This window comes from Alosa alosa, chromosome 20, assembly GCF_017589495.1.
Source record: "Alosa alosa isolate M-15738 ecotype Scorff River chromosome 20, AALO_Geno_1.1, whole genome shotgun sequence".
In the NCBI taxonomy this organism is placed as follows: Eukaryota; Metazoa; Chordata; class Actinopteri; order Clupeiformes; family Clupeidae; genus Alosa; species Alosa alosa.
The window spans coordinates 8,446,479-8,464,269 of record NC_063208.1 but is presented as its reverse complement, the minus strand read 5'-3'; the positions used below and the strand labels follow the sequence as shown (position 1 = coordinate 8,464,269).

Sequence of the window (17,791 nt, the reverse complement as noted above, 5' to 3'; positions counted from 1 at the left end):
ACACACACACACACACACACACACACACACACACAAGTAGTGTGCTCTATGGAGGGAATGACCGGAGTGTTAGTGTCACAAGCGTATTTTAGGGAGTTCTTCAAAATAGTGTTTAAGTACGTACGACAGTACGGGTATTAACCTGTGTCTGTGAGTGTGTGTATGTGTGCGTGTGAGTGTGTGTGTGTGCTTCACGGAGTGCCTCTGTGTTGTTTGAGTGTGTGTGTGTGTGTGTGTGTGTGTGTATCAGGGAGTGCCTCTATGTGGTTTGAGAGTGTGTGTGTGTGTGTGTGGAGCATTGCTATCCATATAAGCATGAATGAGTTACTTCTCTCTGCGTCCCTCCTTATAGTCTCTTGGTCTGATCAGTATGAGGAGGAGGAGGAGAGAACCAGAAAAGACAGAATTAACTAAGGAAAGAAAGATGCTCCTTCTTTCCTTCTTCCCCCTCTCCCTCTCTCCTCCCTCCGGACCCTCTCAGGTCAGTCCGTCTTGCGGTGGTTGTTGTTGAGTACCGAGTGGCCATTCTGGACCGGTCCGTTCTTCGTCTTCCCATCCTTCTCCTCTTCCTCGTCTTCCGATTCGTCCGTCTCATCTTTGTCACTCCTCTCGTCTTCCACAATGTCCTGATGGATTGAAGAAAACGGAGGATGAGTTGAAAAGGTGGAAGGAGCGAGGGAAGACAAGAGGAAGAAAGGAAAATGAAACGGGAGAGATTCCGTTGATTAGCTCTCTAACATTCTAAACAAGGTCTGCTCATATTTAGTAGTACTTCCTTAATTGCACATGCATCCATAAACAAAGCTTATCTGCACCAATGGGGTGAGCATTTGGACACAAGGGTGTTTTTAATTGGCCCAGACACTCACGTTTCCGGGCAGGAACTTGATGGCCATACGCAGGATGAGGCCGAACCAGAAGACGTGCAGACCCTGCAATACCATGAGCAGGCCGTTGAAGAAGTAGTAGCCAAAGAAGGTGGGGTACAGGGACAAGGGGTACACCATGGTGGCGTGCATTATCCTGTGACCAAGAAACACAAGGCACTGGGTTAGTAGCAGCAGTAGTGATAGTTTCAGTATAATGCCATATCAGCATCTGTGGCTGTTATCATGAAAGACATAATAAAAGTATCTAATTTAGAGATGGTAAGATATAATAAAACTATATAATTTAGAGATGACAACAAACATAGAAATAGAATTACATAGATAAAACAAATCATTTTTCATATCTACATTTGATCCAACAAAATCCAGAACTTCCTTTTTTACTTTGAGAATACCGGTAATTGTGCTGTCTCCTGGTGTTCAGAGCAGAACAACGGAGTTGGATATGCTTCAGTGACTAGCCCATAGAAGCCGGGTTATGTAAAGTCACACTGTACTACAATATATTAACACTGCAGAAACTATTAAGACGATATTAATATTGCAAACTTCAAAGCAGAGTTCAGTTACAGTGCACTCAGTAAAAATGCCCTATCCATTAACTTGATGTTGTATCTAAGCTAATAAATACATACATAATTGATAGTAAAAAGGCTATGCAATATTGATTAGGGAAGAATTAATGGGCTGTATTGCTTTCGCCTTGGGTTTCTTCTAAGCATGTGAGGCTGTGTGAAATGAAAACTAGATGTACTGCATAGCGGTACATAATATGACTGCCACACAGTGCTGCATGTGCTATCTGGAGAATATAAATATCCCCCTACTCCTGCAACTCCTTTTAGACTGCAAGTCTTACAACCTCAGACAAAACCTATATAACCACGCTGCACTAGTCAAAAGAGGAGACCCAAGGTCTAACTAGAACCAAGGAGCAGGACCAGAGCACATAACGCTTTAAGTGATTTTTATTAGCCTAGTGCAAACCGACTAACGTTTCGATGGCCATGCGTTCATGCGGCTTTTGATGGGCGTCGAAACGTTAGTCGGTTTGCACTAGGCTAATAAAAATCACTTAAAGCGTTATGTGCTCCGGTCCTGCTCCTTGGTTCTAGTTAGACCTTCGGTCTCCTGTTTTGACTTCTGCGTCCTGTTCCAGGAGCATCAACCAGGCTGAAGCGCAAGTGACCCCCTTCTACCAGGCTGCACTAGTGTTGTGGCAGTGGCAGTGATTAACAGGTGGTGAGGTGATGGGATGAGCTAGGTCCTCAACACTGCTTTAGACTCCCATATTTAACGTACAAAGGCAACGTTTCAACCCTGCTGGGTCTTCTTCAGTACCCAATGGAATTGTCTCTGCGAGACACTCTGGCAATGAGCAATGATGCACATTACTTTTACCCCTTGCATCCCGGAGAACCAGCTAAACTGATGATGACAGCGCTGAAACGTTGGAGGACAGTAAATATTGGTCTAGTGTTATCCAATTGCGTGCAGTGAGATTTTCAAATGCATGCTTGGTGCCACCCCTCGAGTTGGGCCATTACATTGTTCGTGGCCAGACCCTTAATCTTTCTAGATTACCAGGGTCTGGATTTTCCAGGCTACTTCTTCTGGCCAGTTCTTATTAAATATGGGAGTCTAAAGCAGTGTTGCGGACATTATATATTTTTTTCACTGGAGTACGTTTTTTTGCCCTGCACCTGCCAGAAGGTGGGATGTGCACAGAATAACTTTTTTTTTTTTTTTTTTAATGAGCTAGGTCCTCACCAGAAGGGGAAGAGGATGAGTCGGGTGATGAAGAAGACCATCGCAAACAGGATGAAGATGTAGTTGCATGTCTTCCTCCATCCTGCGTAGTTGAACATCTTTGCTGACTGTGGACAGGAGGGACGAAAAGACAGACAGGACAATGGAGACGGAGACAGACACCGAGGAGGAGAAGGGAGAGGCAAATTCAGTGTTAAAGACATTTAAGAAATAAACAAGGAATTGCTGTGAGTCCACTTGAAGATGTCAACGAAACACAGGATCAACAATGAGAATGAAATGCCAATATTCAGAATCAATTCATTCGTTCATTCATTCATTCATTCATTCATTCACTGCAGGTGCAGAAACACACCTCCAGGGGGCAGTCACAAGCTCATCTCCTACCTACAACATACTCCACAAATCTCCACACCCAGTCTACCTGGCCTTATCTGTGCTCTCCCGTTCTAAACCATAAGGAATTAAACACACATCATACTGTCTCCTCTACTGTTAAAGGGGCTGCCATTAGGCCAGCCGGAAAATAAGTTGCATCTATGAGATGTCTGTGGCCAATTCCGTAAATCTATTTCATGAATTCCCAACCCCATGCTAAGACAAGTTCCATAATGACTATTTATGTGTGGGTGTGTGTAGGCTACTACTAATGTGTGTGCACTCCTTATCTCTCACAGAATACGTGTGACGTCACGTGAGACCACATATCAATAAATCATTTCTTTAACACGCCTGTAGTCAAGACTAAAGAAGCTTGGACACTGCTTCAACAAACGCCAACAAACTCCAACAAACACCAACAGTTGGGTCAGTGTGTGCCAGCCGCCTGTGTTTGTTGCCGTTTGTTGGATGGAGTCGTTAAGAGTTTGACATGACAGTTGGTCTTATGAACATTCTAAAGACTACCACCAACAGCTGCCAACTTTAGAATGTTGGAGTTTGTTGGTATTTGTTGGAGCAGTGTGCAAGCTCCTTAACATGTGGTTGGAAACATGAGCACATCTGACAAATAAACTTCCTGGGGCCTTGTGACACACCTATGACACACCTGGTGTGCCATTTCACCCAGAATGTGGCACATTTTCTGATCTGACCGCAATATTGGTCAAACACCTTTATTTGTAGTGCTGGGCGTGACCTCCTAGAATGACCCCTGGAGGTTATGTGAAAGGTAAAGGCTAGAGGTGCTAACCTCCAGCAGGTAGTCAGAGGCATCGTGAATCAGCATGATCATGGTGCCCGCCCGGATGTAGTTGACCAGCCATGAGAAGCTGAGAAGCATGATGGTGGCCATATGGTGAATGATCTGCTCCTTAAAGTCCTGAGACAGAGAAAGAGAGAGAGAGAGAGAGAGAGAGAGAGAGAGAGAGAGAGAGAGAAAGAGAGAGAGATTAGTATTATTCCTTATTCTTTTTAAGAATCTAACATTCTTTTATTGTTTATTTTGCACTCCAGGTTCTTGTTTACCTAATACCAAGTCAGTCACACATGAGTGTAAATAAAGATTTATCTAAACGCCCAATTCACAAAGTCACTGTGTGTGTGTGTGTGTTTGTGTGTGTGTGTGTCCTGAACAAGGCCAAAGGCCAAGGCCAGTTGATTGGAGAAGTTCCATATGAGTACATGGTTGTGTGTGTCATACAATGGGAATATACCGAACGCTAAAGTGGGAGGCCTCCACTGGTGAAGCAAGAGACCAGTGCCAGTCCATACACGTGTCACACGTACAGACAGCTCACCTCAGGGGAGGGAAGTCTCTTACACAAGTTCCCTTCCCTCCCAATGACACACACACACACACACACACACACACACCTGTCAAGGAGCAACAGGGATGACTATGTTTCCTGTCAGCAACTGAGTGCACTCTGTTTGAGGAAGGCTGTGCCTCTTTAACCGTTCTCCCTCTCTCTTTCCTCTCTCTCTCTACCCTCCCACCCTCTCTCTCTCGCTCCCCCTCTCCTTCCCTAGCTAAGCCAGCTGGCTCCGGCAGATGGAACTTATGCATTAAAATCCCCCACTGAAGGCTGCATATTAAAACTGCAGTGAGCGGCACAGGTGCAAAGTTCACCTCAAACAAAAGGGACACTATAGCCACATCTAGCTAACGCCAATGACTTACTCGCTGAGAGACTAAACAGAACACCTCTTGGCAGGTAAACCACCCAGAAAAAGTAAAAAAAAAAAGAAGAATCCCAGAACTTGTGCAACTTTGAATACTTTACCGGCCCCTGTTAAAACAAAAGCCATTCAGAATAAGGATTAATCAATGTAGCTCAAATGCAGGCTAACAAATGCTAGAACTCATGCTAACAGGCTACAGAAGGGCTGTCTGTCTTGCTGCCATGCCTGTGCCTGCCTGGTTGCTTTGAATCCAGTCCAACTGTTGGCTCAGACCTGGGTCCCCCAGTGCAACACAAACACGTTGCTGTGGAGAAAAACAGTCTGCTGATGGGCTTGAAGTCCTGCCACCCTTTCCCAAGCAATCTAAACACTCCACAACTCGCACACACATTCCGCAGACCTGAGATCAGATTAGACCATTAGGTGGCTGAAAGTGAATTATGTATACAGGACGCATGGGGGCTGATCCCAGTACAGCACCATAAGAGGCTTAGCGAGCGCTATTCATGCTGGCTGCTGGTTGGGGGGCAGCTGTCTGCAACACGCTACATAACTGCCTGGGAACAGCTGATACAGGCCTGAACTGGCACGGTTCATATCTGGTGCCGGTGGGGTGGGGGGCCAGATCTGGACCTGGTCTGTTGCGGTTCTGGGGCCGAATTCACAAAGAGTTTTAAGGCTAAAAGTAGCTCCTAACTGGTGAATTTAGGAGCAACTCCTAACTTTAGGACTCCTAATTTTAGGACTCCTAATTTTTTTCACTAAAAGTAATTCACGAAGCATTTTAGACCTAAAAGCAGAGGTGGAAAAGTACGTGGAAAAAGGTGGAAAAAGTACTCAAGTAAAAGTACCAATACCATTATGAAATATTACTCAAGTACAAGTTAAAATACCGATCTGAAAATGTACTCAAGTAAAAGTAAAAAGTAGTTCATTTAAAATGTACTTTAAGTAAAAGTTACTTAGTTACTTTTTTTTTTTTTTTTTACCAGAACAACCAGTTTAGCACTCAAAAAATCCTCCATAGTAATGCATGGGGTTAGTTTGTAACGCCAATATGGCAGTTGTCTACACATCATATGTCTACACATATCACAACCCTTCATGGCAAAACGTCGACATGTGAATACATTGAGCCAATCATGTGGTGTGTTGTAAAATACATTGAGCCAATCATGTGGTGTGCTGTGAAGACATCGTGCCAATCATCTGTTGTGATTTCGCTGCTGGAGCAAGATTGGTGTCGTGAAGCCTTACGCACACGCATTTCTGCTGAAATAGATGCACGATAAGTGCCCAAAAAGTGTTTTATATATTATAGTGCAATATGGCCGCCGAGTGGAGGTACTTGCCTAAAAAGGACGTTGAGAAATGGAGATCTATGTGAAAAATCACCGGAGTTCTCCTTTAAGTTTGAGCAGTAGTTGATTTTCAAAGTTAGTTGCACTCATCCTTGGGTCGCTTTGCAGTGAACAGTAATCCAGCACAACTGAAAAGCCCCTCACAGGCAGCTGAGGCAGGCAGGCCAATATTGAGTTGCAGAGAGTTTTTTTTATATTTGGAAACGAGCAGAAGGTTCAGCAGATTAAAGGGCATCGTACTGGGGGGGAAAGTGGGAAGTATAGGGCCCCAATGGAGGAGAGGGCCTGTGAAAAATGGAATACAGGGGGCACAACATTTTCACCAGGCATTAGTAATAACTCAGGTAATCCACACATAAAAAATCCAAACAACTCCATAAGTAGTCATGTAATGAAGTGGAATAACACAGGGGAAAAGTATTGAACAACGCTAAGAAAAAGCACTAAGGCAAGGAAAGGGTTATCCTTTCTATCTGTGCAAATTAATATAAGCTTGGTTAGTAGCCTACATATTGATGGGCTATAAAAAGGTTTTTCATTACCAAGGTGTCACACAAGAAACATTTCATGATGGATAAAAGCAAAAAGCTCTCCCAAGACCTTTGCAACCTTATTGTTGCAAAACATATCAATCAGAATCTTCCAGTAAGCAGCATGGGAGCAATTATCTGCAAGTGGAAGAAACATCACTGCATCATCAACCAGCCATGCACAGGATCTCCTCGTAATATTTCTGACCAGGGAGTCAGAAGGATAGTCAATTCCAAGAGCCAAGGACCACTCGGAGAAAGCTCCAGAAAGACTTGAAGGCAGCCAATTCAATTAAATAGTTCTGGAAGTAACTAAAGATCAGGATTCACAGGAGGGACCCCTGGAATCTGTTTAGAACAATGGGCCAAAATCAGACCTGATAATGCGACCAATACGTTTTGTCATACAGGAAATGTCTTGAAGCTGTCTTTACAAACAAAGGCTTTTCCACAAAGTATTGAAGAAATTTCAGTAGGCACGTTCAATACTTTTTTCCTGTGTCATTCCACTTTAATACACAAAACTCTTATGTTTGGATTTTTTATATGTGTGTTAATATAACGTGTGGTGACAATATCGAATAGACTCACTGGAAGTTTAGGCTAATTACTGAAAAAAAAAAAAAAGCATTCAATACTTATTTCCACTATATATTTATTTTACCTGACTATTTTAACTTCCAAATTAAATGTCAAAATGAATGTCAGACGAAATTTAAAGTTTGACTGACTGGATTTTGTATACAAATCATAGTGAAAACTGTGTAAGGTCACTCTCACTCTCTCTTGCTAAAGAGCTAATGGTTTAGTACGCCTGCACGATTCATAAGGTAGTCTAGGCCTATCTTTTGTTTATTTAGTTGAGCATCGCTAGTAGTGGACCGCTAATTGTTTCGCTGCTGGTGCAATGTCTTTCTCCAAGAAAGCCAAGTCAGGTTACTAAAAACAAAGGCCAAAACAGGAAAAAGAGAGACATCAAAATGAGGGGAAACAACTGCTAATAAACTTCTTTCCAAAGAAAGGTGAGCACAAACGTCAAAACACGAAATCCCATGGTGTTTGCTTAAATATCAGACCTACTCTTAGTAAGGAAAAATGACAACTCCTAAACTAAGAGTGAGTCTTCGTTGCTATGGATGACGTCATTACTCATGCACGAGCTTGACTGAAGTGACCACCTTAGGTGGCATGTGCACTGTATGGTAAACCTCATCTGCTGTAGGTTAGAGGGAGTGGAAGACAAAGGCGATAGATGTGGTGTGTGTGGTGTGTGTGTGTGTGTGCGTGTCTGCTGCGTGACCTATCAGCTGAAGTTACTGCTTCTTTTAGCGCCAACTAGTGACACATTAACTCTCGTTAAAACACCACTATCAGTAAGGACACACACACATGCACACATACAGCTTTCCATACCAAAGTGGAGGAAGTAAACACACACACACACATGCACACATACAGCTTTCCATACCAAAGTGGAGGAAGTAACCGTGTTGCACTTCCTGCCGTGCCAAGTGTTTGGGTAGTACAACACATCCATCATGCATAGCATTAGTCAACATTTTCAACAACAAAAAAACACAAACTTGTTTTTCTAAAGGTCATAAGACTATTTTTGTTTGTAACACATAACAGACATGACATAATAAATGTTCTCTTAACCTGGGCCTAGACTCAAGATAAACATGAAAGGCTTCAGGTGACCAAAAATGGCTCTATTTACCATTCATTTGGACTGCAAACAGTACTGTATATGATAAGCAAACAGAGTTATGACTGTTTGAATGTTGTCACTTTTATCATTTCTATATTTTTATTGGTTTATACTACCGCTACTCCCAAACAGAAGACATTTGTCTCTGATGCTGACTAATGTCTCATTTGAACCTGAGCTTACCTTGCGCTTGACGTCTGTAGCCACACTGAACAGAAGAGAGATGTAGAAGCCGAGCTCTATCATGTAGTACCAGTATTGGGATGGTAACAGAGGCTGTACATGGGAAAGAGTGTGTGTGTGTGTGGGGCAAAAAAAGGGGGGTTTACTGATGAGATACGGAAAGATAGAAAACCTCCATTTGAGAGATAATTATGTAGTTGTTCCAAACACAAACAGCACTGAAAGAGTGAAATAACTACTCTTGGGTCCTCATTGGGTCCTACCCAACAATAGACCCTTTCATCAATAAAAACAAAAACAATGCTTGAACGTTCTATTTGGGCCCCAATCTACTTCCTCTGCATTAAGATAACATATGGAATGTTAAAACGGAAGCCTTGTGGGGCCAACTATGATGCTGATAATGGAACTCTCTTGAAAGGGTCCATAGTTTCATAGTCATTCTGTGTGGAACCGTGTGGCACAGGAAAACACTGCTCCGTCTGTTCATCTTACCATTTTGGGGAAATCTTTCCACATCTCCTCCTTCTCATAAAACCAGGGTTTCTGTGTGTGGGTAGAGAGGATAGAAGAAAAACAACCAGAGAGAGAGAGAGAGAGATACAGAGTTCAATTGATGACACTGCATCAAATTCAGACCACCTCTGAATACATCACATCTGCAGACCAAAACACAATAGATGAGCGGAATCTGCAGCAGGGGATTTTTTACACTGCAGCTACCCACGGATCTGGTAAGGGCTTGCACATACGGGTCTGATTACAGGGTGATAACAGGCCGGCGAGGGGGGTTGGGGGGCATGCGATGAGGACATACTCACGTCGATTACGGCAGCCAGGCCAGCAAAGAAAGCAAGAAGGTAAAATGTGAATCTCCAGCTGCAAAAGAAACACCATACAGACAGACCTCAGGGTAAGCATCTCCATGGCCAGGTACAAAACACACACACACAAATAAAATCTACATTAAAATGATCCATGCCATGCATACGATCTCAGTACTGCATTCGACACTTGGGCAACCAAGGACTTCACAATCAACATTCACAGCATTTCACAAAACACTCCCTTTACAGCAACGTCCACATCACAAGGACAACAACCCCCAGGGTGTGGCATCACTCACAAGAACTTTACCACCCGATATACCAAAACCAAGGATAAACATCATGAGAGGTCATAAAAGGCAGCCTGAGGGTACGTTCAGACTAAGCGTCTTTTTCTCAGCTGTCGGCGTCCGTTTTACATTATAACCCGTATATATAACCCATAAAAAGCCGTCGGCTTCTTTTAAAACGCAACTGCAACAGTCTTTTTCTGCAGCTCAGAAGTTGAGAAATGTTCAACTTCTAGCGTAAAAACACCATACGTCATGCTGTCTTTTTTACAGATGACCAATCACAAGCAGATAACCGAGACCTGTGGTTTCCCATGACAACCAAGTAAAAAATGAGAAGGTGACAGAACACCGGTCGAGAGGCTCGTTTTAGTGTCTGAGCATAGGGAATTATTTGACATGACTTCACAACTTTACCATAACATACCAAAAGCAATAGCCAACTCCAATTTTTTCTTCTGCGATATTTTTTATCCACACATAACGTTAATTACTTTGCCTATCGCAAAAAAAAACGCTTCCGGCTGCTTTTTGGAACAAGAACGCTGGCAGATGTTTTTTTCAAACTGAAAAAGCGGTCTGCATAACTTCTTTTGTCAGAAAAAGACGCTTAGTCTGAACGTACCCTAAGTGAGTGAACGTGGTTAGTACTATTTTGCTCAATTTTATATGAGCATAAATGACTTCACTCATTATTGGCTACTGCTGTCTAAGAGTAGAATAAGGCAGGTGGTGGTTTGCTACTTGTAGAACGTGAGGTGCATTATGCTTTAATAAAAACATGAATCTCGTCAGGCGCTTTTCCTCTTGAAGTTCTATTTTTAATTGTAGGTGCCTCTGCAAAAAGCGCGAGGCACAGCATAAATGTGTGCAAAACCCTTACTGCCACAATACAAAACAGGAAAAAAAAGACTCCTCTCACTGCAAAAACAGCATCCTGTCTGATTGTGCCCTAATGCAGTCTACAACTACATAATCGTAATCTGTGGCAAGTACACATTAAGCCAGTGAGCTCTGCTGCGCTTGGGTACCTGGCCTCCCGGAACTTCTTCAGCTTGTTGGGCCGCTCTTGGTTCCGTCGCCTGCGGAACCATCTGTGCACCTGACGTTCCGAGCACCCGGCCTGCTTGCTTAAGCATTCCACCGCACTCTGGGGACAGAGAGGAGAGGGGACAGGGGCAGAAGGGGTAGATTGGGGCAGATCCAAGACAAGATGGGGTAAAAGGAGAGAAAGTCAGTCAGAGACGATGTGCTGTGTGTATTTGCTAGACTATTGGTAGATTGTCCAAACATATCCACAGCAGTGCAGTGTGTACCGTGTCATAAGACACAGCATCTGTAGAGAAACTGTAGACACCTGTGAATGTGTGTATATTGTGGATTTTGTGTGTGTGTGTGTGTGTGTGTGTGTGTATACCTCTGTGTTTGTGTTTGTGTGTGTGCCGGTTACCTGATTGGGGTGTTTGGTTGTGGATCTGAAATAGGACTCCAGCAAGGGATTGTGGGAGGCGTGGACGCGTACTTCCTCTCTGACCCCCAGCAGCAAGGCCAGAGGAGTGGCTACTTTCCTGCAGGAGCATCAAAGGCACAACAATCACCAATCAAAATACAGCAAGACGCTTCAGACAAAATACCTAACCAATCACAAACCTCCAAACTCACTATGAACACAAACACCAATACTTACTAAAGACATGTGCAATGTTTGAGATTAATAACGGTCAATGGTATTGATTTACGATTTTAACGGAACAATGAAGCACTGTGTGCGTCGTGTCGTGTGTGTGTGTGTGTGTGTGTGTGTGTGTGTGTGTGTGTGTGTGTGTGGCCGACAATGGGATGAGGAGAAACAAAAGGGAGGGGAGAACAATGCAACCCATGTGAACACAGTCGCGGGGACCAAAGAACAGCAGGAATCCTGCCACATACTTTAATCAATTAGGTCACTCAGACACCGACACTGGGGAGGTGTGCAAATAAATATACTGCTCAAAAAAATTAAGGGAACACTTCAATCATACACTGGATCGGTACTCTGACACTGTTTGGTTCTCAGCACAAGTAAAACTTTTGAGGCGAGTGTTTTATTTTGCAAGAACTGTCAGACATTGTTTGAGAATGGGTGGAAGGTTTCAAAAAATGTGTTTTAACAATTGTGAAAAACTGTAAGTGTCCCTTTAATTTTTTTGAGCAGTGTATATGCATGTGGGACAGAGAGAGAGTGTGTGTATTCATCGGTGGGAATGTGTGTGTGTGTGAGAGAGAGAGAGAGAGAGAGAGAGAGAGAGAGAGAGAGAGAGAGAGAGAGAAAGAAACAGAGGGAGTGTGTATTCATTTGCTTGCTGGGTGTGTGTGTGTATCAGTGAGAAACAAAGAGAGACAAGAAAGGAGTATACATTCATTTACTTGTGGGTTTGTGGGAGTGTGTGTGTGTGTGTCTATGTTTACGTGTCTATACTGACCACTCGAAGACTTGGCGGATGATGAGGAAGCAAAGTGCAATTGGCAGGGTCACCCAGAGATCCCCACTCTGGCCAAACACCTTACCATCCCGGCTCTCAAGATCTGCCCATCCCAAACCCGGTGGGAACCAAATCCAGTCCTGCCACAACCAGGCTCTCAGGCCCGACAACATCCTGTTCAAGAAGACAACAGTGGGAGGCAGAGAGAGAGAGGGAGAGAGAGAGAGGGAGAGGGAGAGCGAGAGAGAGACAAAGAGCGAGGGGGTTAGAGGAACAGAGGGCCTTTGATACGCTGATGTCCGGCTGTAACATACACTGCGTTATCCACATTGAGTTGGAGCTGAACAATTCGACATCAGGATTGCAGGAAGACATCACAGCTTCCGCAACATTCCGCTAATTGCAAATAAGCAAAATCACATCTATAGCTTTCAATTTCCTTCTCTTGCTTTGCCAGAATAAAGCTGTACTTTGTTACAGTTTTGTCTTATGTTTACATGTGTCGTCTCCGAGCTACTCAGCACATCTTTGGACATCTGAATTCATTCTTTCAATGACTTTGAGAAGCAGGCTTAAAGTAAAATGAGTAGAATTGATTGTAGATCACCTAACATGGAAAACTAGTGTGGAAAAAAGTGCTCTGTGCAAATAGTGCAAAAAGACTGTTGCAATACCACATTGTGACCACATCTATTTGTTCAACTATATAAAGTTCAAAATGAGTTGAACAGTACCTGTACGTGGACTGTTTATTAACACTGCAAACAAAATTTTTTTCTTTGTTGTTCTTCTGAGACAGCTTAGTGTATCTTGAAAACAGTAGCCAAATTTATATAAATATAAATGTATGTTAAAAATGGCAAAAAAAGACAAATCTATATAACTCGTCTAACAATAAATACAGCATCCAGCAGAACCAGTCAGATGGGAAACCTGGTCTGTGGGCACTGCTGGTCTACTGGTCAACTGAAGTTGACCAAATTTGACGGGTTGGCACTTGACAGATGACCTATTCCAGCAGCAATCTCCTGCTTCTGCCTAAATGACTCAAGAGCATGATGAGGTATTGCAAGGTTACAGGCTGATTAGGTATCGAAAATTCCTCAAGGGACCACTGCTATAACTACCAATGACCATCTCACAAGTCAAAGTATTCTATTGATGTTGTTGTGATGTCTACTGTGTGTGTGAATGACACAAACTAAATATGTAATCACACACACAGTAGACGTCACAGCAACATCACGTGACTCTTCTAAAGACGAGTGCAGAGTCAGCAGTCGAAAATGTCAAGGTATGACAAAAAAGAAAAAAAAAACTTAAACCATGTCATATAAGAAAAATCACTTATAACTTGATACCATTTTACAGCAAGTGGCGCTGAAGCCAGAGAAGAGCCACAACGTGCTCTTCAGGTAATGATTAGGTGACCAACTCAGTCAAGCTGACTGACTTCAAGGGTGTAAACCAGTGTCCAGCGTGTAATGATTTGCTCCCGGTTCCTGTCCCTTAATTCATTGCCAGGAATGGCTGAGGGGTCAATCGTTCCAGGAACCTTACAAGTATCGAGGGGAAAGGGGACACCTGCACCCACGGCAGAGTTGTGCCTTCAATTTACCCTTCTTGGGATGGACCAAGGACTTAGTGTATTGATTTTTAAAAGGGCTTTCAATGAGTCGAGGGCCTGTGGCTTCTTGTAAAAGACCACTCTCTCGTGATTTCACCACCAGAGGGGCATTACGCATGTAGCCTACAACAACCCATTTGGCCTAACTCCACCGGAACCGCCCCACCCCACAAAAGACAATCAGGAACCACACTGAGGCTAAACACTCATGTAAGGGGGGGGGGGCATAACCAGATAGAGACTTAGCAGCAGCAGAATATGGAGTTTCAGTGTGTCCAAGTGTCCAAGCAGGTGGCTTAGTTCACCCAGGGGTGAAGTGGTACTCCATTTTTTCCCACTTTAAAGAGGTGCTTCTCTTGACACTCTTTATTACATTTTCTCCCTTCTGAGCCTTACAAGCAGGCCTCCAAAGCCGGAGTACAGTGAGAGTTGCTATAAGAACGAGCCATGCCTATGTGAATTCACTTACTTGAATACTGTTGATCTTGCCACAGAAAACATGGCACCCAATTCAATAGCTTGTAGCAAGCACGTTCCACTTACATGGAATTTAAAACAAATGAATGCAAAAAATAGCGGTTGATTTCTTAACCCAGTAAGGTCAGTATCACACAGTGGGCTAAATGAGATAGTGAATACAGACCTAAGGCATGAGTTACCATTCCATTAGCGTCTAGGCTACTTGCCTCACTAGTGCATGTAAGGGCCTAATTAGACCCAGGGGCACAGTAACAAGCCACAGACATCAGTTCCAGCCACCAGACATCAGAAAATACCAAATGTTTTTCAGGAGCTACTTTGGAAGTATAATCCAAAGCAAAGGTGCTTTATCCAAAACAGTAGGTCTAACAACCGCCCTAGACTAAATTGGACTGCTGGGTACTGCATAGGGGAAACAGGTCTCACTGTAATAATGCACAAACTGAGTGAAATGGAAATCTGGAATGGACTGCTGTCAGATTTTATTTTTTTAGCTACTGAATCACATGACACGGGCAACCAGTACAGTACAGTGACGTGGTCATAATATGGCCTAGGAGTTGACCTTAAAGGACCATAACTCGTGGGCAGACAGACAGCAGACAGATGAATGAGTAGGCTATGTTGCTAAACTAGGTAACAACTCAATGATGTAACTATTTCCGGTAAAGTGAACACTTCATAGGCTATCAGTTCTGTTTAGTTTTACTCGTCAGTCACAAAGACTATGCTAGTAGGCCAAATGCACTTTGCCTATAGGCTTTTAAATTGTTCATGGCCAACTGACCCGAACGCAGTCACAACACGACAAGACGTGTCTAAACAGTGCTTTAATCGCCCTTGTGTGCCTTTGTAATCTCCGTCTATCTTATCTCGATTATGGCTGCATAGCGGTAGTAATGCCTGGGCTACTGCTTACACTCTGTGATTATGCTCACCCAGTTTCTCCAAATAACGTTAATTAGAGCGAACATGAAAGCAAACTATGAATGACTTAAGGTATCAGACACCTCCAATATAGTCTACGTGGGGAGCCTATTCTTATATCCGCTGCATGTGGAGAGGCCAGCAATGACAGACTCATAATAAGTAGGCTATGTCTAATAAACTCAAAACTACTGGATCATTTAGCCCAATTACCAGAGATCTTACTGTGCAGTGCCCTGACACAGCCACATGGAAAACTCTTCAGCATAAAGTGAAACAAACGACCCAGGAAATGTGAATCCTGGCGGCTGATTAATGGCTGCTACATGAATTTAGATCAGAATTAACACTTCAATGATACATTGTAATGACATTCTTCTCAAACATAGAAACACTGTAACTGCTGACGTTAGTCACCGTGATCAGTGATCGGACACTAGCCTACAGGCCACGAATAGTGAGTTCATTCCTTCATATCCGTGGTTTGTGATTAGCGCAGTTGTTAAATGAGCTACACGGTAGGTTGCATGTGTCTGTCTTGCGATTACACAAGTGAATCATACTTTCCATTACCCCTTTCCTTTAACACTTAATACATAACATAAAATCATATTATCAAGCAATCTCGTGTAACGGTTTACCTTCTTCCGTCAGATCAGCCAGGCGGGCAGGTAGCCTATAGACACAAAAGGTTGGCGTTGACTGAAGCTATCTGCAGGATGTCTGAGTTCAATCACCGTTAAAGTGTGTCCGCTAAACACCAAGCGCGGTAAACTGAAGGCCGGGTTCTTCAATGTTGTGAGTTGTTGGCATCCTTATCCCACAAAATCCAAAAGTGTTACGGACAGAGGTAGCAATATGCTAGGTTTGTAGCTCAACTTCCACCCTCACTCTTCAGCCTTTTTGGAGCCTCTTTTACTTTTTAATGTGCCTGTTCTTCAAATTCAAGAGGAAAGCAAATAGTCCTAGTCTATTTGAAATGTATCTTCTTCTCGATTATTTTTTTCTTTTGAGTTTCTTTGCAGCAGTCTCATTCTCTGATACTCCCGGAGATGTCTGTGGCACATAGGCGTCGGTCGGTGCGGCTGGAGTGTCGGGCGGACGGTGAGAGGGCCGGGAGCGGCGGAGAGGGTGGGGGTGGGGGTGGGGGCGGGGCGCTGACTATTTAAAGTGACGTTTTACTGCATGCTGGAGAAAGGGCTGCTCAGCGCTCAGCGGACGTGTTCGGACGCATCAGAAATTTGGAGGGGTAGGCTGGGTTAAGTCTGGGAACGAGCTGTTTGTAGTCAGCTGTAGCATAGGCTGTGGAATACGATAAAGTAGCCGAACCTACGACATTCTCCCTCTTATTTCAATAATTCTGAGGAACTGGTGGAATGACTATGCAGGCTGTTTTGGCCTTATTTTTGGCAGGTCACCATTTTGGGTCAATAAGCTGTTCGTGAAAGGACAGCCTTGATCACTGAACAATTTGCAACAGGAATTATGTAAGGCTTTTATTTATTTTAAGGATAGGCTACTCGCTCACCTCCAGACCACAACTACAGCCCAGGCGTTTGACCCACTCATACCTCGGGCGATGTGATCAATTGTTATATGCTCCTTTGATGTTGGCAGAGCAGAAGCCAACTGAGAATAGGCTACGAGACAAAGGTCTGTTTCAGACAATGGCAGCACATAGACAGAGGTGACCTATATACCACATTTTAGCCTATGGGAAGGTTGTCACATAACCTAGGATAACGGTTGATTTGTCTTCTCATTTCCAAATCTCACCGATTTGACTTAGGTTAGGCCTATGCGCTTGGCTCACCATCTTATTGAAGCACCCATGGGAAGACTAAGAACACATTCAGTAGGCCTATTCAGACGTTTAATATACAACGTTTCTATTTCTGTAAACTAGGCTGAGCCTAATGTATGATTCTATTTTACACACAGCATGTGGTGTAGGCGGACAACTGAGTCCAAACATTTCAAAAATTGTTATTTGACTCTCCTACCTCCAGATGTCGCCACATGCTCTTAGTTCCCCCTAACAACCTAGTAACCTACACAGAACAACATAAAGCGTCACAAAGGTTGATAGCCTACGGACCCTTTCAAGAGAGTTCCATTATCAGCATCATAGTTGGCCCCACAAGACTTCCTTTTTAACATTCCATATGTTATCTTAATGCAGAGGAAGTAGATTGGGGCCCAAATAGAACGTTCAAGCATTGTTTTTGTTTTTATTGTTGAAAGGGTCTACAGGGAAATGGATCGTTACCTTGCAAAGTGACGTCTCAGTGTTGGAGTATTTTGTGGCTAGGGTGTGGTTAAGCAATTTGCCTGCTGTCCATGCACAGCTTCCTCTCTTAGGAAGAGTGTGTGTTCAAGAACACACTGTTGCCAGTACAGTAAACAAGGGCACTGAACTGTGCAATATTTTTCTAAAACACAAGAGAAGAAAGTGTAGCCTGTGCTCCATTGGTGGTGAGGTATTTTGCATTGTCACTTCAATACAGCAAGTGAAGCCACACTTTTTTTGACAATAAGATCAGTATACTAAAGGTTATCGTGTCTGGCTAAGAGAGCATCGAAGGAACAACATTGTTGTGCCAGGGTAG

At 43.4% G+C, this 17,791-nt stretch overlaps 1 protein-coding gene across 1 annotated transcript; it reads right to left on the bottom strand.

Annotated features, from left to right (window-relative positions):
- Positions 1–211: 211 nt before the first annotated feature.
- cers2a (ceramide synthase 2a) lies at positions 212–16,295 on the bottom strand. The gene is made up of 11 exons (XM_048228896.1): positions 15,824–16,295; positions 12,149–12,322; positions 11,137–11,254; positions 10,718–10,836; positions 9,391–9,448; positions 9,065–9,115; positions 8,570–8,662; positions 3,853–3,981; positions 2,661–2,767; positions 870–1,023; positions 212–626 (listed from the first exon to the last, which is right to left on the bottom strand). The coding sequence occupies exons 2-11, from the start codon at positions 12,319–12,321 to the stop codon at positions 483–485; spliced, it is 1,146 nt and encodes a 381-aa protein (XP_048084853.1). The 5' UTR covers position 12,322; positions 15,824–16,295; the 3' UTR covers positions 212–482.
- Positions 16,296–17,791: the final 1,496 nt, after the last annotated feature.

Bases quoted from the DNA above. Each gene is read 5' to 3' on its own strand.
- cers2a (XM_048228896.1), bottom strand. From the start codon at position 12,321: ATGTTGTCGGGCCTGAGAGCCTGGTTGTGGCAGGACTGGATTTGGTTC. The intron at 3,982-8,569 runs GTAAGCTCAGGT...TCTCTGTCTCAG, and splicing joins CTACAGACGTCAAGCGCAAG to GACTTTAAGGAGCAGATCAT. The intron at 1,024-2,660 runs GTGAGGACCTAG...TCTTGGTCACAG, and splicing joins CTCATCCTCTTCCCCTTCTG to GATAATGCACGCCACCATGG.